At 38.4% G+C, this 20,669-nt stretch overlaps 1 protein-coding gene across 1 annotated transcript; it reads left to right on the plus strand.

Moving 5' to 3' along the window:
* Positions 1-16,514: 16,514 nt before the first annotated feature.
* Positions 16,515-18,315, plus strand: LOC115687707 (transcription factor MYB41). The gene is made up of 4 exons (XM_030613343.2): positions 16,515-16,587; positions 16,629-16,808; positions 16,935-17,064; positions 17,409-18,315. Exons 2-4 carry the CDS (start codon positions 16,676-16,678, stop codon positions 18,244-18,246), a joined length of 1,101 nt encoding a protein of 366 aa, XP_030469203.1. The 5' UTR covers positions 16,515-16,587; positions 16,629-16,675; the 3' UTR covers positions 18,247-18,315.
* Positions 18,316-20,669: the final 2,354 nt, after the last annotated feature.

The raw sequence follows: 20,669 nt of genomic DNA on the forward strand, positions 1-20,669 counted from the left end.
TTGAAGCGCAAGATTAAGCTGAGAGAGGGAACAAGTTGAGAGAGGGAAAAACTCAACAATGTCTAGCCCCTCGCTTGGCATATAAAAAGGGACTAATAGAGACAATACAAGGAGGAGGGACACTCTTACAAAAAAGAAGTCTGCACATATAGAGAAAATTTGTGAAGAGAGAACACAAAAAGAGCAAAAGGCCAAAGAAGAGCAGTAAAAGGTTTTCTCTCTCGGGACTTGTGTTTCCCCAACATCCTTCCAGTTTTTTCTCTTGGAGTCGCGCCGCTGCTTCAACTCTTCGTCCGTGTCCCTCCAGCCCTTCAATCTCCGGCCGCCGACCCACCGCAACTAGCGACCTCCAAGCTCGTTGCTGTGTCATCCTTTAACAGCTCCTGTGTCGATCCTCAAGGATTTTTTTAACATCCTTGACTCAGTTTTGCATCTCTCTATCTCGGATGTCTGGCCGTCTCCTCTCAAGTGGGCAGAGTGTGTAGCTTCTTTCAGAAAAAAAGCCCCTTCACTGTCAGAACGTGAAGACCTCAAGGTTTACCTCATAAGATGGGGCGAAAAAAGAAAAAGAAAAAGAAAAAGAAAAAAGAAGACGAGGAAAATCGAAAAACCAAATCGATCCTAACCGAACAGAACCGAACCAAGTTTTCGATTTGGGTCATATTCGGTTTGGCTTGCTATTTGGTTCGGTTCAAGCACTCACCCAACAGTTTTCGGTTTGGATTTCTTGGAAATCCGAACCGAACCGAACCGTTGACACCCCTACTAACAGGGTCAAAGAAATTAGCAAGTTCAATCGTCAGAAGTTGATGAGATGATAAACCCTTTTTCACTTGGTGAAAGCAAAACTCTTTAGGATCAGACAAGACTCGCTTTTCTCTTTCCACTCTTCCCCATAAAATATCCAAATCTTCAACTAACAAAATCCCTAGAAGGAGAAAAACTCAGCAATGCCAAAAGGCCTCACTAAAGATCATCCTCAAAAGCATAAACTTTAATCAAATTCAACAGTAAATAAGGAATGAATAAATACCTACTTTTTCCTAGACATAAAAAAAGAAACGAAAGAAGAATCAGGAAAAAAACACTTTTAGACTTCATTGACCTGAATCCATAACTAGAAAAATTACCACATTACTCAACATTAACAAACACTTCAAATTTAATCAATTTATCCGGCACCCATCACAAAAAAACGACTCAAAAACCATCTCAAACATTAAAGAAAAGAAACTAAAAGGAGAGAGAAAGAGAGAAAGGTGAAGATGAAGGAAAATGGGACTCGCAAAAGAAGATTAAAGAAAAAAGACACTAAGAGAATACGGAGAAAGCTAAAAGGTGGGATCCACAATGGGTGAAATGATCAAAACACTTTGTTGGGAAGTGTTTTAGCCAGATTATGAGTGGAAAAAGCACAGCCCTATAATTATTAGGAAAAAAAATTTACAGTTTCATTTTTATAAGGAAAAATTTCCCATTGTTTCCGAGATAAAAAAAAATGTGCAAAGATGAGACTGCGGATAATCATATTGTCTACTTTCGCTTTTCAATCGCATGTCGAGCGTCTTGCATGTTTGCTACGAACATGGACTAGGATTAACACTTAATGACAGCATAATAATCAGTGCATGTTAGAGGAGCAGTTTCTCAAAGTTGAGCAAAAGAACTGGGCTTCCATCTTGCACCGGTCCAAATTCTTGCTGGACCCATGGGCCGAATGGCTTTACGCCCGCCATGGTTCATTGTGTTACACGTAGGACTGGCAATTGGGCCGTGCCGGCCCATGAGCCAGGCCCTTAATTACATTTTATAAAATAAAATATACAAAAAAAATTTCAAAAAGGAAGTTAATTAGTAGATTGCGGAAAAAGAAAAATTACACGAATATAACAAATTTTTGATATAATCAACAAGTGCTTGAGGGCACCATTCCTAAAACAATTCCTAATTTATTAAAGATATATAATCTTTATTATTACATATCTTTAACTAATGGATAAAGAGATACTGTTGTCCTGAGTTTAAATTGAATTTAATTTTTTACTTAAAAAACCGCTTCTCATTTATATATAATTTTTTTTATTTAAACGATATAATTTATGCAATTTAAATTACGATATGTATCTAAAATAAATTGAAGCGATTTATAAGGTTTCTTAAGTGAAGTAATTTACACAAGAAAAAGTGAAGCTACATAATTAATTCTATGATTGAAAATAACTCTAATTATACAGAAATTATAAAGTACATATTGTTAATTTTATAATAAAATGATAGTTTTATTCCCTACTTTTCAAATACACTTACTTTGTGCATTTTTGTCACGATTCACACAAAAAAAAAAATCATAGGAGGTAATTTAAACAATTTCCTATAATACTAAATTAATTTAACTGCAAAATGTCTCAACAAATTGTTAAGGACGATTTGCATGCTCCCTTGCAATCTAACTCTTTGCATCTATTATAACGTGATCTTATGATGTCATTTTCTGCCAATATTAATCGTACGTCTTGTAAAATTTTAATAATATTTTATAAAAAATATCGATATTTTCATTCAATATATCCGTCGTCCTCTTTTATATCACATCTCAAACGATCGATGCTCCTAATAAATTAAAATTACGGATACAAACACGCTCATGAAAAGCACGGGCTAAGAAACTAGCTACAGCCGAAAGTTGGCCCTGAAGTGATACAAGCAATTATTTTCATTCATTCATTTCTGTAAGTGATACAATCAATTATTTTCAGAAAAATATTTTACAGATCATTAATTTAATTTTCGCAAAACAAACGGAGGCATAGTATTATCCAACCTTCCTTAAAGTTAATTGTGAGCAAACAACGCGTGATGATTAGTGATGAATAATCATGGACTAATTCAAAATTTAATTTTGAATTGGCCCCGTAACAAAAAATTGCTTGGACTTTGGGTCTATTTTCAAATTCAACCTCATCTTTTAAATCTTATCCCTAAAACAGCTCACCTTTTAAAGTTGCTTCTCAATTTTGTCCCCTCATTAAGTTGTCAATTGCTTTGGTCGTAAATGATTTGTCATCATCATACCCCGGGTGTATGTTATTTAGTTACCTAGACATACAACCTCATGATTTAACCTCAGAAGTGAACAACTACTTAACAATAGGCTAAAAATTAAGCGAAATTATGGAGGTGCTTTGGCGGTAAAATCTTTAAAGACAAGGATCTATTCGGGTTTTAAAGGACACTCTTTTCCGACATAAGAGCCGAGCTCATAATCGGCAAATTCGAAGGTTCAATTCCCAGCAGATGCACGCCAGTCGGACCGTATAAGTGTGTCATTTAGAGTTGGCTCCGTATCAATAGAATCATCTATCATCTATACATAACAAATTCATGCAATACATCCAACGAGTAAACATCGACTCGGACTATCCCCTAAATCTTGATGGCCTTGTCAAGTCACCTATCGTTCTTATACTTAATGAAGTGAAACCCTAATTTCCTAACGCTGGACGCAATTGACTCGATATGATAGGCCAGCGATGAGCTCAAAGAACGAAGAAAGTACTAATTAATTCTCCATGAAAGCTCGGGGTTACTGTTTCCATTATAGCAAACATGGAGACATGACGACACTTTGTCTAATCTTTTCTAATTTTGCTCAAAGTCGTCCCGAACAAGTAAAGCTGAAAATCAATAAAAAATCAAGTTGCTTGTTCCGGATCGACCTTACAATAAATTTTTGCACTTCATGCACAAAATACACACACACACACACACACACACACACACACACACACACACACACATATATATTCCTATGATAACGAATTGTAAATATATATTGATGGAAACTAGGGTTATCCACAACCACAACATGCGACCGCTAGAATGTCCGACATGACATAATTAGACCAAATCTTAGCGTTAATAGAATGTTGAAGTAAGCGCACACATCACATGAGCCAATTGACAATGGCATGGTTAGGTTGGCTACCGATGGTCCTCACTTGATTGGCGAGTCAAAGGAACTTTCTTGCATATTCTATAATATAATCTAGAACTAATCGGCTAGAAGAGGACTTCCTGATAGTATTAATTAAGTACACATATACGTACACTACAAAATCCGGTTGCCCACCAAACTTGAAGCATGATGCACATGCTGACGTCAGGATGATCTCATTACATAAATTCTAGTAGGTAATTACACCTATCACCTGCATAAAAAATAGGAATAAGTGCACTCAAAATTATAAAACTTGTCACGAAAGGACAACTGAGTCTTAAAAATTTTAAAAAGTGCAATCGAGTCCTAAAACTTGTCACGAAAGTTCAATCGAGTCCTAAAATTTTCAAAAAGTGCAATTAACGGAAGGAATTGATTAGACCAATTTGATAAATTTTAGGATTTGATTTCATTTTTTTGAAAGTTTTAGGATTCGGTTGCACTTTCGTAGCAAGTTTTAGGACTTAATTACACTTTTTGAAAGTTTCAGAACTCAATTTCACTTTCATGATAAGTTTTAGGACTTCTAATACATTTATCTCTAAAACTTTTCACGAAATTGTAACCGAGTACTAAAACTTTTAAAAGGTATAATTGAGTTCTAAAACTTGTCACGAAAGTTTAACCGAGTCCAAAATTTTTCAAAAAGTACAATTAACGGAAGGGTTTGTTAGACCAATTTGATAAGTTTTAGGATTTGATTGTATTTTTTTGAAAGTTTTAGGATTCAATTGCACTTTCGTAATAAGTTTTAGGACTTAATTGCATTTTTTGAAAGTTTCAGGACTCAATTTCACCCAATACACTTATCCCTGAAACTTATCACAAAATTGCAATCGAGTCTTAAAACTTTCAAAAAGTGCAATCGTGTCCTAAAACTTGTCACGAAATTTCAATCGAGTCCTAAAATTTTCAAAAAGTGCAATTAACGGAAGGACTTGATTGGACCGATTTGATGAGTTTTAGGATTTGATTGTATTTTTTTTTTAAAGTTTTAGGATTCAATTGCATTTTCGTAACAAGTTTTAGGACTTAATTACACTTTTTGAAAGTTTGAGGACTCAATTTCACTTTCATGATAAGTTTTAGGACTTTCAATACACTTATCCCTAAAAAATAAAGATGCGCATTTGCATTGCATTTTATTAAATTCGAATCTACATACAAAATGTTTTTGGGTGAACTCCAGGCGAGGAAAATTTTTTAAATGCACCGTAGAAGGTGGGTCTTGCGTGGGTGGCGTTTGTTTCGTAGAAAATCAACAATATGTAAAACATTAATTTTAAAAATAGTCGTTTGTAACGCTTATAGATATAAATTAACGCAAAATACATTAATCATCAACTAAAAAATTTAGGCATAAATTATTGTTGCGACTAATATTTCTAGGCGATGCAAACAATCAGTTTTAGGGTAACGTTGTTCAAATCATGAATTTTTCGCGCGACAAGCGCACCACATATAAGTACCATAAACCGATTTTGGCATCCCGCATTATTTGTCTATTTAAGTAAAAATGCTGAACTACGAGGTAGCTTCGCCTTAGTCGCGTGACAGTAAAAAACACAACCAATCCACCTAATATCTATTCTTTGTAGATCATAGTAACTTGTTGTCAATATCCTCTCCCTTCTCTAATGGTGGAAGAAGCAATAATGCTCTTCAGATTAGTAAAATAGCAGGATGCCAGTGTTTTCAAACACGACCCCGTTTTTGCGTTGCATTGTCTGATGCGACTTCGCACACATATCTCTAACTAATCAAGCATTAAGTAACTGTTTAGTTACCTAAACAGAGCTAGCGGGCATCGTTTCTTAGTACGTAATAAAGAAGCATTTGACTGAAAACACTTGTCCCTAGGATTGACTTTAGTCGCTTAAGCAACATTACTAGAAAGTCAAATCTCGTGTTTCATATTAATTTTAGGAGTTAACCTCAACCGAGAGATTCGCGGATAGGACATGCCATGCATGCACCATGCATGCCACGTTGAATATAAACAATCAATCAGTGTCGAGATCACTTTCTCTAATGATGTTCTTTAAAGGATTAAATGGATCGTATTCTACGAATTCACATAATCCTCGTAAGTCATGGAGATTAAGGTCGTAGACCTAGATGTGTACTTTTTAGGGTTAATATCACAAAAAAAAGGTAAAAGGATACCAGAAATGCCACAACTTGTGTATGGCGATCACTTTGGTGCCATAACTTTTTTTCGGATCACTTTGGTGCCAAGTCGGAGGAAAATAGATCACTTTAGTGACTCCGGCCAAAAAGCTGACCTGGCATTTATTTAAAAAAAAATGATCTGACTTGTACACGTGGAAATTATGTGATTTTTTTTCGAATTTTTTAATTTTTAGAAAAATAATAATAATTAAAAAAAAAAAAAGGGTTGCAGCAGCGGCGAGGGAGGCCTTGCCGTTGCTGCCGCCAACCCACCACCGCCGGGAAGGGCCGGCGGTGGTGGGCGCAGTGGTCGGCGAGGGTCGCCGGCCCCTGACCGGGGCCCGACCGGATCCGACGAGGCAAGACCTCGCCGTCGCGACCTAGGCGACGACGAGGTCCGCCTCGCCTTTGCCGGGAGAGGCGAGACCTCGTCGTCGCTCGGGTCGCGAGGGCGAGGTCTCGCCTCGCCCAAAGAAAGGCGAGGCGGACCTTGCCGTCGCCTGGGTCGCGACGGCGAGGTCGGCCTTGCCTGGGTCGCGACGGCGAGGTCGGCCTTGCCTGGGTCGCGACGGCGAGGTCTCGCCTCGCCCGGCAGGCGAGGCCGACCTCGTCGTCACGACCCAAGCGACGGCGAGGTCGGCCTCGCCTTTGTTGGGCGAGGCGAGACCTCGCCGTCGCCCGGGTCACGACGGCGAGGTCTCGCCTCGACCGCGAAGGCGAGGCCGACCTCGCCGTCGCGACCCAGCGACGGCGAGGTTCGCCTCGCCCGAAGGCGAGGCCGACCTCGCCGGATTCGGCCCTCGCTGGGCGAGGCGAGGGTCGTCGGGCCTCGACCAGGGGCTGGCGACCCTCGCCGACCACTGCGCCCACCACCGCCGGCCCTTCCCGGCGGTGGTGGGTTGGCGGCAGCAGTGGCGAGGCCTCCCTCGCTGCTGCGGCAACTTTTTTTTTTTTAATATAATATAACTTTTTAAAAAAAGTACACGTCAGCATACTAAACGGCGTCGTTTTTTGTTTTTAATGCTGACTGGACCTCTCCGTCGAGCCGTGTCAACGCCAAATCGGATTTCTGGCGAGCTACGTCAGCATTGGCACTAAAATAATCGTTTTTCAAAAAAGTTGGCACCAAAGTGATCCGAAAAAAAGTTATGGCACCAAAGTGATCGCCGTACATAAGTTGTGGCACTTCTGGTGTACTTTTGCCACAAAAAAACCTTAAACTGGTATACCTATAATAATTTTATTAATTCAATTTAATAGATGGTAAATTTATCACATATGTACTAGTCTGGGGTTTTTTGTAGTCAAAAAATTAGTATGGAATAAAATTGTCACAGGTGTACTAGTTTGAGATTTTTGATGGTTAACAAATTAGTTTTTGGTAAATTTGTCACATGTGTATTAGTTTAGAGTTTTTCGTGGTATTAACCCTACTTTTTAATCAACCCTGTCAAGCTCCGTTTATTCAAGAAATTTCCCCTCGCCAAAATGATTTGTAGGGACATAGTGATCACTAGCGAGAGCTAAAATTGTTAGAGATATTTAGGATATTTTCCATATTTCTTGTGTTGTACATATATTTAGGAGATTCTCCGTATCCCTAATTGTGTAGTTTGATTGATAGTACTTTAATTGATTTGATTGCCTTAGATGATCATCTAATAAAACATATAAATAGGCTCATATACTTTTTTATTAGGTAATACATTGAGATAGACATAAATTCTACATTTTCACTCTTCCGCATATTTTTCTTATCTTGGATTCAGAGTTAGACGATCTTGAGGTATGCACTTGGTGCTCAACAGTGTACCCCCCGGTGCAGTTATCGTATTTCGTGTCATATTCTTTTTCAATGACTAATAATATCCCTCTCTTGACGCAAGATCCTCAACATTGTTTGTCTCATCTACTAGTCATCATCATCTATTTTGTTGTCACAGTTTGCAGAGCCTTGTTATCTAAGGAAAACAGCCCTCAAGTCTATTCCGTAATAAAGCCAGCCGCATTGGCCACGTTTCTCCATAGTGTTTGTAACAATGTTAGTCACACAGGCTGCGTTTCCATCCACAGATGAACACCACCACCATATGTGCCACCCTTAGACCTGCTTCTTAATAACGCCAGCTACATCGGCCGCATTTCTCCACAGTGTTCATAACAACATTAGCCACACCAGTCACATTTCTCTGCCAATCAATAGACAAACACCACGACCACACCTATCGCAATGTCAGCCTCCTGTCGCATAACCTGCACAACAGTTACGGCAAGGACGGTAAAGTCAGGTTCTGCTTCGGTGATCCACCAAGGGTGCGAATGGTAACCATTCTGCTCCAGAAATCAAATTCTTGCCAGAAATTGATTTCTGGAATTCTTGCCAGAAATTGATTTCTGAAAGAGAAATCTGTTCGGTAAAACATGACTAATTCTGCTCCAGAAATTGATTTCTGGAATAGAAATCTGCTTTGATTTGTTGATTTTTTTTGCACCGGAAAAAATTTAAATTTTACTCAAAGTGGGTGGCCACAGGTATTATAAGCCATTCTGTAAAGTTTTGAAATTTTTTATTTTTTTAATTTTTTTTGGACACCTAAAAAAATTAAAATTTCACTCAAAGTGGGTGGCCACATGTATTCTAAGCCATTCTGTGAAGTTTTAAATTATTTATTTATTTATTTTTTTTAGGCACATCAAAAAATTTAAATTTTACTCAAAGTGGGTGGCTACAGGTATTCTAAGTTATTTTGTAAAGTTTTGAAATTTTTATTTTTTTTAATTTTTTTTTGGCACCTCAAAAAATTTAAATTTCACTCAAAGTGGGTGGCCACAGGTATTTTAAGCCATTTTGTGAAGTTTTGAAAATTTTTATTTTATTATTATTATTTTTTTGGGCACCTCAAAAAATTTAAATTTCACTTAAAGTAAGTGACCTCAGGTATTTTAAGCCATTTTGTGAAGTTTTGAAACTTTTTATTTTTTTTGGGCACATCAAAAATTTAAATTTCACTCAAAGTGGGTGGCCACATGTGTTTTAAGCTATTCTGTGAAGTTTTGAAATTTTTTATTTTTTTATTTTTAAAAAAAAATTCACCAAATTTCATATTTTCCAGAAATCTAACTTTTTTTTATTTTCTGGAAATTTTTATGATTTTTTCTAGAATTTTTCAATTTTTATGCATTTTCTGAAAAAAAAAATTTATGAGAAAATAGGGAGAATGCATTCCGGAATCAAGAAGCTACAAAAAGTAGCTTCTCTTTTTCTTGGCAAAAACTCATTCTGGAATAAAAAATGCATTCTGGAATCAAGAATGCATTCTGGAATCAAGTATTTTTAACAAACGCATTTTTATTCCAGAATGCAAAAATCGCTCCAGAATGCATTCCGAAAATTTTTTAACAAACGCCATTCTGTTCCGGAATGCATTCCGGAACAAAATTTTTATTTTGGAATGCATTCCATGCGCACCCCAAGCGTTTTTAGGATTTTTTTTCATCCAAACTCAAATTGGCTTTTATGCACCTTGAGTTTGAGGAGGATGTTAGACATATTTAAGATATTTTCTATAAATATTTAGGATATTTTCCATATTTCTTGTGATTGTGCATATATTGGGGAGATTTTCCATATCCCCAATTGTGCAATACTTAGTTGATTGTACTTGCTTTAATTACCTTAAATAGTCGTCTAATAAAAAGCTCATGCACTCTTCATCTTCATTTAGTATGTTTCAAAGTATCACATAATGAAGTGTAAATGAGCCTATTTGTAGGATTTTTTAGATGACTATCTAAGGTAATCAAATCGAGTGTGATCAAACTAATATATGCACAATCGGGATATAGAGAATCTCCCAGATATATGCATAATCACAAGAAATAGGAAAAATATCCTAACTATCTCTAAAAAATATCTTATGTATTTTTAACATCGTGCATAAAAATTAACTTGAGTTTGCATAAAAAATATGAAAAACGCCTGGTGGATCACTAAAGCTATTCAGTGTGCTGAAGAGAGAATTATCGCTACTCTTCATGTTGTCATAGCTGCTAGATTGGCGGAGAAATGCAACCGGTGCGGCTGGCGTTATTACGAACACCGTAGAGAAATGTGACTAATGCAGCTGGATTTATTACAAAACAAATCTCAGGGCGGCGAGTCTAGTAGTGGTCTTTGTCTATGGATAGAAACACGGCTTGTGTGGCTTGTGTGGCTTGTGTTGTTATGAACATCATGGTCAATGTTGCTAGCCTTATTACATGGGTGCTTCCTCGGATAACATAGCTTTGCAAACTACGCGACGTTGGCTATCGGACAAGTTTAACAATGTTGAGGATTGACGCTGAGAGTGGGATATTAGTAGTTACTGAAAAGACGATGACATGAAATACGAGAATTGCACTTGAATGTGCATCGGAGGACTCGAGTGTGCACCTAAGTATCAACCATCTTTGATGCCTGGATAAGAAATACATATATAAAGAGAGAATTGATGAATTTCTTTATATTTTATGTTGTTTCTAATGAATAGTACATGAGGGCTTTATTAGATGTCTATTTTAAGGTAATTAAATCAAGTACAATCAATCAAGATATGCACAATATGGAGAATCTCCTACATATATGTACAATCACCATAAATATGAAAAAGATCATCGATATCTCTAACATCTTAAATGATAAATAAGTAACCCCAGTATTGCTTGACTATGAGGTTTATATGCTCTTTATATACATGTGGCATCTCTCCACTTATCAACTAAACTTTTGGATTGGACTTTCTGACACCCACTATCAAATACGAAGCTAAAACTTGTTTATTTTGCATGTTAGCCACGTAAAAGAAAAATATATCAAACAAAAATATATGAAAATTTGATCCTGTTGTTATGATATGAAAGGTAACTATTTTGTTGATTTGTAGCATAAAAAATGATTGGTTTGTTAACTATTTTGTTGATTTGTGGGTTAAAGAGAATTGTCAACCGATTTTGATGTGGATTAACTGTCTTATACATCGATCTAGTTACTTTCCAATCAAATCAAGTTCTAAATTATAATAACTTATCCGATAATGGATAATTCTAACGGTGAGCAAGATGGACCGCTCAAACCGGGACCGGATCGGACCGACCGGTTTGGTCCGATTCTCAGGAATATCGGTCCGGTTCCCGGTTCCTAAAAGTGGAACCGGTTTCCAGGCGGTCCGGTTCCCGGTTCTAGGGTGGGAATCGGACCAGACCGGACCGACCGGACCGGACCGATAAATATATATTTTTCTAATTTTTTCATATATATATTTATTTACTTTTTAAATATATATATTTAAATAACAAAAAAAGCATTTGATAGTTCATTTTTATTCGGTTCCAATGGGACCAACCCAAAAATGCTTTCATATATTGGTCCCGAAAATGCTTCCCGGTTCCCTCTTGCCTTTACCAATTGGTTCCATTGGAATCGGACCGGACCGATGGTTCGGTCCGATCCACGGTCCCAAAATTAGCTGGTCCGGTCCCCGGTCCTAGAAACTGGGAACCGGTCCTCCCGGTCCGGTTCCTGGTTCTTGGGTTGGACCGGACCGGACCGGGAACTGCTCACCCATAGATAATTCTATTAACTTCGACGTAAAAGTTACTCTTTTATTTTTTTAATAATCCAAGTGCATGAACGCAAAATACAGGCTACGACCCTGCAAAGCCCATGAACCGGGCAAAAACCTTTTCTTTCTTTCTCCCTGTTAGGTCACCCTTCATGGGGGTCGACTTTAACATACACCGTAAATGGTTTTACTTTACTATATTAGGTAAAAAAACATATAGATTTTGTGAGACTTCTATTAATTGTATAACCCATAAACAGGAACAACGTTAAGATATTTTGTCACGGGCTGTATTTCCTGGCGATGTTGGTCTAAAAAAATTTCCTCCATTTCTAATTGGAGTTCATTGAAAACTAGGATAAATAATATCTTTTCAAATAAGAATTACACGTTAATTATGACACCATGCATGTTTTATTTGACACATACATGACATACATAACTAAGCATGTATGATTGAGCTTAATATTCTGCTCATGTCACAAGGGCTTAACCGTTTGACTATGGGAAGATACTTTGATTATTGTTTACTCCTTCGAGTAGTTTTCTCAGCATACTTAGACATGTCTAGTCCATCGTAGACAATTATATGACAACCCATTGATTAAAAGATACTCACATTCCATGGGCAAATTGTCCAAAAAATTCTAAAACTAGTGCACTTTTACTAATTCGGTCATGAACCTTTCGATTTTGTCAATTGAGTTCTAAACATTTTCATGTTTTGCCAATTTAGTCTATTCGACCAATTTTAGCTGAAAATTGTTGACGTGGACGTCGGTCATCTTATGAGGCACGGCCGGCGCTAACGTGTACAATTTTTAATAATATTTTGATATTTTTTTCGAATTTTTTAATTTATTTTTTTCTTCTTTTTTCTTTTCTTTTTTTCTTTCTTTCTTGGTAACCCTCGCCGATCACAGGCCTGTGACCGACGAGGCTTGGCCGGTGACACTTGCTGGACTTGGAAGAAGAAAATTAAAGAAAGCAAAAAGAAGAAAAAAAATAATTCGAAAAATATTAAAATATTATTTGAATTATCCACGTCAGCGCCGACCGTCCTACATAACACTAAATGGCGCCCACATCAGCAATTTTCGGTTAAAATTGGTTATATGAACTCAATTGGCAAAACGTGAAAATATTTATGACTCAATTGGCAAAAGTGAATGGTTTAAGACTAAATTGGCAAAAATATAATAGGTTTACGACATTTTTGGACATTTTCCCCACATTCCATTATAGTCAATTATATAAATATAGGGCATGTATAAGATTTCACATGATCTTATCTAAAGAAAATTGTTTTTTAAATGAGGTATATATCTTTGTTCTGTCTAAAAAGGCAAAACAATTGGGTAGGCCGAGTGGCAATCGAGGGGCAACACGTGTTACGTGTCTCTGTGTGCATATAGTCAATCGGTGCATAAACATGCGCAGTATATATTCTCAATCAGAGAAAATTGAGGAGTAATTGATGTGTTGAAAGATGGAATCGAAAATTGAAAACGTTGGAAACTGTATGGCCAGTGTTCCAGGATTGACTAAGAGGATCATAAGAAAGCAATTAAAAAGAGCCCACGCGCGACAGTGATCGCCGGTCATGATGCCGTGAGCATCTTGGGTCTTTAGTCTAAAGTTCATGTCTTGCCTTTCAGACTCCAGTGATTCGAAGCTGTCCAGATCCAGCTAGAGTTCCTATTCTCGGAGGATGAACAGAACAGTGAAAATTACTGTAGATCCCAGGAATGATCCTAGCTAAAGCTAGCGAGTAGAGTTGAATTTGCGTCCTAGATTACACCTGACAACACCTGGCAAGCTTATCTTGAAGGTGTAAACAAGCGCACCGGCTCATCGTCCTCAGTCATGAATCTCACGTGATGCTACAGAAAATTTCATTCGATCTATTGGGTCAGAGCTTTTGATCTGTTAGCAAGCATTCAGTGAGCCTCTAATACATATACTAAATTGAATCTGACCTTTCGGATATTGTTAAATCCACGTTCGGTTTAATTTATATATTACATTCAAGTAATGATTTTCCCGGACTTACACGTACCGAGCCAAACTCCGAATCATTCGATAAGAACTGGATGTGAGGGTAGACTTTCGAACTGAACTTTGACCGAGCAATCATACAACCATGCTATATAACAGTAATCAGAGACAAAAGATGAAATAATCATGCATCACAGATGGATGTGATGGTCAATGGTCATATGGATTGGACGCTCTCTTCCTGTGCTCTTTCTAATTTTATTTTCCCTTGTCATGTTCTTCCGTTCCCACTCATGTAAAATTAGGTGGGGATTGACATTGAATGGTGAGGGACACTCTCGGTATCCTTGTCAATCCCATCTGGCAGCCAAAATGAATCTTAGTACAATGCTTTAATGTGGACAGCCGTAGAGACCTAAGCATCAGCCTGTCATATGACCAGACTGTTTGGCATTTCTCATAGGAACTTCAGTTTGAAAGATACACATCTCCATCTTGATTTGAACTTTCGAGTTGGACCAACATAAAGTTTTCCTAAGGCCGAGAGCCGTCGTGATGATTTGAACGGGAAACCTTAAAGTCGCATCATGTGTTGTTATTCGCTGCCCCGGAATAAAACTCATGTGATGCTCTAACGAGGTAAACGCATGCTTCATTACCAAATCTAGCTGCCGGATGCATGAACCGGATTTATCGAGGAAACGAAACGTGCACCGGCCTATAAGGCTTTTAACCCGAAATAGCAAGAAGCGGATGGGGTTCTTCTCAGTAAAGATGTCTTGATCATGTGATGGGAAGTGAGCGTGGACTGAATTCTGAAAGATTCATCTCAAGTGTTTGAGAAAAAGAAAGAGATAAAGAAGTGGGCTGACAACGAAACCTCCCCACCTTTTGACAAATACAGTATAGTCTAATAAATGCTCGCGTGCGTATTCCTCTTGGAGAGAGGCACAACTCAAATAGTCATTGACAAAATACAAAGTCGGCCGAGGGAAATGGAGCCATGGACAATGAACCGAAATAAACCCAAGTGGAATAATTGTTTGAGCCTGTTATTTAAGTCGTTCTATCCTTATTTTTCTACGAACTTAAAGTAGAATTCAACGAGCGCATTAAACAGGATCCGTAGGTCATGTCATCGGGTTCCTGTCACTTGGGACGAAAATACGAAGGAGTTATTAATATCCAGGACTATTCTATAGGAAAAATTCATGAATAATCACATCTAGAAAGGAAATGGATGTGAAAAAGGGACTTGTACACTTGATTTCTTACCGACAAAGCGATTCATTCGTTGGTTTCAACCTAATAGTCGTCGAGTCTTTGCTTACTCTTCTTGTATAGTCAATTGTCGATTATATAGAAAATATGAAGGAGTTAATATCCAGGGAAATTCTACTGGAAAATTTCATGAATATCACATCTAGAATGGAAATGGATGTGAAAAAAGGACGTGTACACTTGATCTCTTACCGAAAGCGATTCATTGGTTAGCTTCGACGTAACAGTCGTCGAGTCTTTGCCTAATTTTCTCGTATAGTTAATAGAAAAGTAATACGTTGAAAGAAAATTCTGATCATGGCCGCGATGAATATTATTTACTAGCGATTTTCAATACGTTTTTAAATGATTACATGAACGAATCTAAATTGTATATGGGTATAATCATCGCCTGTGATGGTCTAGATCAGTCCGGTCCACGGTGTTTGGGGTGCAAAGTTTTCAGTCCCCATGTGTCATGTCACATGTGCAATCGATGAGAAGAGGAGCCGTAATTCACGACATGGCCAGATCCAAAGTTCATGCAAACGTGGCTCATCATCGGGTCCGAGCCATGTACTGCTCATGATTTGAAACGCACGTTATGTTATTTTGCTTTGCACGGTCTAAGGTAAAACATCATCAGTCATCTACGTGGCACCGTACTGTTTAACTACGATACGTGCCCGAAAATGCACAAAATCGTTGCGTCATTTGTTTGTGCGCGCGCGTCATTTCGTGTTTTCTTGATTTGGAGACATGTGGTGTAATCGGACTACACGACAAGAAGCCAGTCTTGTTGGAGGTGGTGCAAACCCACCACCACTCACCATTCGACACAGCACGATGTCGCATCTCTTTCTTTCTCTCTCTTTACCGAGACAATAGGGATTTTTTTTATAAAAAAAAATGCTCTGAGCGGCTTTAAACTCTTGATTTTGGTAAATATACATGCGAGGCTTATATTACACGATCTAAGAATTTAGATGCACTGAGAACACCCAAGATGGAGGAAGCACTATATGATGACTCGATAATTGTACCAAGATCCTGAATTTTAGTAAACTGATCAAAGTATGACGATGTTTGGAGACGTAATTCGGTGAAAAAACATATTTGACTAGCTCTCAGCCAGATGTTTTTGCTTATTTAGTGAGTTGTGATTGACTGTCATGAAATCAAAATTGCACAAGTAATAAAATTTATAAAGTAAAATTATACGTAAAGAATTAATGAATTCTATAAAAGAAAAACTGTCCGGGGTAGAATACTTAGTATATACATGTTAGGCACGTCATGCCTGTCGTGATTAACTTTCATGGTAATTCCCTCAAGGACGTAGTTAAAGCCCAAGCCTTGTTCCTCGAGAGAAGACACGTTTCTCAAGTGGTGAACAAAGGGCGGTTCCGATTACCAAATCCCATTGACTTATCCTTCCTCACTTCCTTTCCCCTCCTATTTATACACACATCTCCTCTACCATTAATCATCACTAACCATAATCACTTCTGTTTCTAGAACCCCAAGACTCTCTCTCTCTCTCTCTCTCTCTCTCTCTCTCTCTCTCTCTCTCTCTCTCTCTCTCTCTGTGTTAATTGTGTTAATTGCAGCATTCATCGTAAAAGAGCCAGATTTCTCACGCAATATGGGCAAGCCTCCGTGTTGTGACAAGAATGGATTGAAGAAGGGGCCATGGACGGCGGAGGAGGATAAGAAACTGGTCGAGTACATTCAGAAACATGGGCACGGAAAATGGCGCACCCTCCCGAAAAATGCAGGTAAGTTGTGTGCTGATACTGGGACGCCAGAGTGATGTTTGATTGTCTTGCGCTGTGTGTATGGTTGTTCATGTTCCGACCCGAACAATAGCTGATGCATCAAGCTTCGCTTTACGTGATTAACAGGGCTCAAGAGATGCGGAAAGAGTTGTCGCCTGCGGTGGACGAACTACCTGCGGCCCGATATCAAGAGAGGGAGGTTCGCGTTCGAAGAAGAAGAGACTATCATACAGTTGCATGGTGTTTTGGGCAACAAGTAAGAATATACATATGAGAATTTCGTTTTCTTTATATGACACAGTACTATGTAGCATGTAGTAGCAGACAGTCTCTAGCCTTCTATTTCTTTATTATCTTGCAATTTCGCGGATGCTTCCATGGATTACCTAATTTGTGGACTTCTTGATTTTTAAATAACTTTAGAAAGCGTTTACGATTTCTATTCTCATGCAAATAATTAAATTGAAATCATAAATACAATCCCATCTCTCTTTCTTCTTTCTGGTTTTTATAGTCCTTTTTAAATGAATAATATACCACATCCCATGTATGGATTTCAAGACATGTTGGTCAGCACTAAAGTTTCATTTTCTTGAACAGGTGGTCGGCTATCGCGGCTCAATTGCCCGGGAGGACCGACAATGAGATCAAGAACTACTGGAACACCCACATCAAGAAAAGGCTACTCAAAATGGGAATCGACCCGGTGACTCACCGCCCGCGCCTCGATCTTCTTGATCTATCCTCCATCCTCACCTCATCTCTTCACGCTCATTACAGTTCACAATTCAACAACGTACCAAACTCTCTCAACATGAATGGATATGCTGTGAATCCGGACCTCCTAGACTTGGCGACCACTCTCTTCTCTTCAAGTTTCAAAAGCCCAGAGGTGCCCCAAAATGTCCAAGAAATTACCCCAGAAGTTCTTGATCAGTTCCAGTATTCGTTACTAGCAAACCAGCTTCATAACCCACCAAATAATTCCCATTTCCTAAATGAAAACGGACTCATGCACTCGAATAATGCTAGGGAAAGTCCCCCATCAAACCCCAGTAATTTCGTTAGTTGCCACCAAAACCCTATTCCAAGCTATTGGCAAGCTGATGGCGATATTCAACATCAGCACATGAACATTGCTGAAACTCCAGTTCCTGTGCCAAACCATGAATTTGACGGTTCCTGTCGGTTCAATATTGACCATTTCTCGTCAGGACCTTATGTTTTTCAATCAAAGGACGCCAACAGAGTCCAAAACTTCGTTCTTGGCTCGTCATCTCTTTCGTCACCTATGTCTAGCTCCCTCACTTTGAATTCGTCATCGACGACATACCTCAGTGGCTGCAACAAAGAAGATAGAGATGTTCACAGTAGTCATATTGTGTCGTCTCTGTATGATGCTGCTCCGAACAGCTTTTATGTCAACGGAATTATGTAAGCACGCAAGTTCGCCTTGTGCACCAATAGAATGTCAAGTACCTCAATTAAATCAAACACTTGACAATAACTTCTCAGTTTTCATACATTTTATTTTCGCTTACTGGGACCTGTCTTTCACGTTATCGTTTCTCTATGATTGAACTTTTTAGTATGGTGACAAATTAATAAACATGACGTGCTTTTTCGTGGACGTATGGGGTGCAACCGCAATTTCTTGGGACAAAAAAAGATAAGTTATTCTAATAATATAGGTCAAAATTGCTCAAGCAATGGAGTTGGAGAAAATCTTCAGCAAGATATGTAGTCAATTCATCTACGCTTTAGGTAGTATATTCGATATACTAGATTTTTCACGCTGAAACCCAGGGTTGAGCTATTGATAGACCAGACCAGACCCTACATTTAATCTTGCATAGTTAAATAATCATTTCAACCCTGAAATATACGTTTGTTATGCTCGCATGTAATTGGGTTGTCTAGAGACAAATATTATTCTTTATTTGGGTGGGTTGCATTTGGAAATTGGCTAAATTTTGGATAAGATATACCTCTACCTTCATTCGCCAAAAGTTAATATTCTATATCACAACGGGACCCAAGTTCCCATGATTTTGCACTACATGCTTGCCAATGTACTATGAACGTACTCCATCCAATGAACATACATCGTAAAATGACTGTGTTATTTACAATCCATATGTGACACTCGTGACTCGGTTTCTCGTCGCTTTGAAAGATTCTTGGCTATTTCAAGTAATGATGCTTACTGGAATTACTTTCAACAATATGTTGTTAACATGTTCGAGAACGGGCAATTAGAATATGTTCCGTAACTATAGTCTAAATTCACTTTCTTGATTTGAACATATCTAGCCTTGGAGAAACAATCCATTTATCGGACATGTCGCGTGACGAGCACACCATACTTGCCAGTCTAGTCGCCCAAGAACAGTGATCATAGGATTAGGGCACGTGGTCTAACTGTTTGGCAATCAAAAGTCAACTTTTTTTATGTATTTTCCAATAAAGTGTGAGCGCAATAACATAAATGTTTTTAAGTAATCCGAAATCGGGCAGAGACGAAAAAGTGAATTCCGGCTGCGAATGGGATTAAAGAACGTGGCAAAGTGATCAAAGTCTTACGTAAATCCTCATGCAGGTCGCAAGTGATTGGACGGAGGGAAGCGGGGGGAAAAATAATGCGGGCTAAAGAAATTGGAAAAAAAGACAAAGCGACAATTAGATCAGTGTCTGAAGTTGCGTCCACGTTTCGATCTCTTCGCTCTTTTGTTAACGTTGACTCGTCTCGTGGGATCCCGACAATTCTCTACGCTCGCCTGACTCGCTCAGCCCGTGCTCGCCCGACGCGTGTTCGATCCCATTTTGACTGGACCATGATTTTGACTATGATTTTCTTGTCTTTTTCTTGCGATCCATTCATAAAGTTTTTCCTTTCCTTCTCCCGAGTTAACCCCTCCCTCGGTGCTTTCATACTCATGCGCATCTTGAACAGGACTCTGTCGCTGCTGAGCTCTGTGTTATATAGTTAATAAGATTAGTACCAAATGGGCAGGCTTGACAAAACCCGGGATTCGACTTAAAATAGGTAAACCAATAACTTACCATGCCTTGAAAAGTCGATTTATTAACAGAAATTCAGTGCTAACAATCGGTTGCTTACGTGTCATTACCGGGTTTTGTAATCCTATCAAGTCATGTCAGTGGAAACTACTGTGATTTTGTTAATCATGCTACAAAACTTGTGTGTATTAAATTCATGTCAATGAGTACCGCATTCGTGTTAGTTTGCATTAGAAATTGCCAGCCCTGTTGCATCCCACATATTCGTTCCCCTTTTCTTATTGAAATTTATTTTTTCTGGTTTCTTGATAAAGATTTTGAGTCATGTCAAAGAATTACAAGTCAAGTTTCGAGTCATGTAAAGAACGAACCTTTGTTTATATTTTAAGGATGGACTTTCGTGTGCTGAGTGGAATAAAGCCAGCTTCATGCAATCTCCTGTTCCTTGCTTTCCACAAGTGATAAGATGCTGCGCACCAGGAGTTCTTCATGAGCAAGGCAGGAAAAGCTTTTCCCTTAAGAAGTTGCTTAATCCAATCAAATTGAGAAAGCCAGGATCCAGGCAATCTATTAATTCCATGTAACTCAAGCACCTTGACCCGGAGAAAGGAATCAAAACCACACTAAAAAAATAAGTGATCTCAAGTTTCATTAGCTAAACCATGTAGAAGACAGACAGCAGATTGCAAGGCACGCCATCTCTTGAACCTATCTCTTTAGGCAACCCACCATCGATGAGTAACCAAAGCTATGAAGCAGTGTTTAGGTATGCAAGGAGTGAACCACAAACAATTATGCGAGATACTGTTGGCTGAGTTCACTCCCACGTGAAGGAAGCCC

This window comes from Syzygium oleosum, unplaced genomic scaffold (genome assembly GCF_021117445.2).
Source record: "Syzygium oleosum isolate NSW1041296 unplaced genomic scaffold, Sole_v2.1 Sole_v2.13, whole genome shotgun sequence".
NCBI lineage: Eukaryota > Viridiplantae > Streptophyta > Magnoliopsida > Myrtales > Myrtaceae > Syzygium > Syzygium oleosum.

Bases quoted from the DNA above. Each gene is read 5' to 3' on its own strand.
- LOC115687707 (XM_030613343.2), top strand. From the start codon at position 16,676: ATGGGCAAGCCTCCGTGTTGTGACAAGAATGGATTGAAGAAGGGGCCA. The intron at 16,809-16,934 runs GTAAGTTGTGTG...CGTGATTAACAG, and splicing joins CACCCTCCCGAAAAATGCAG to GGCTCAAGAGATGCGGAAAG. The intron at 17,065-17,408 runs GTAAGAATATAC...TTTCTTGAACAG, and splicing joins CATGGTGTTTTGGGCAACAA to GTGGTCGGCTATCGCGGCTC.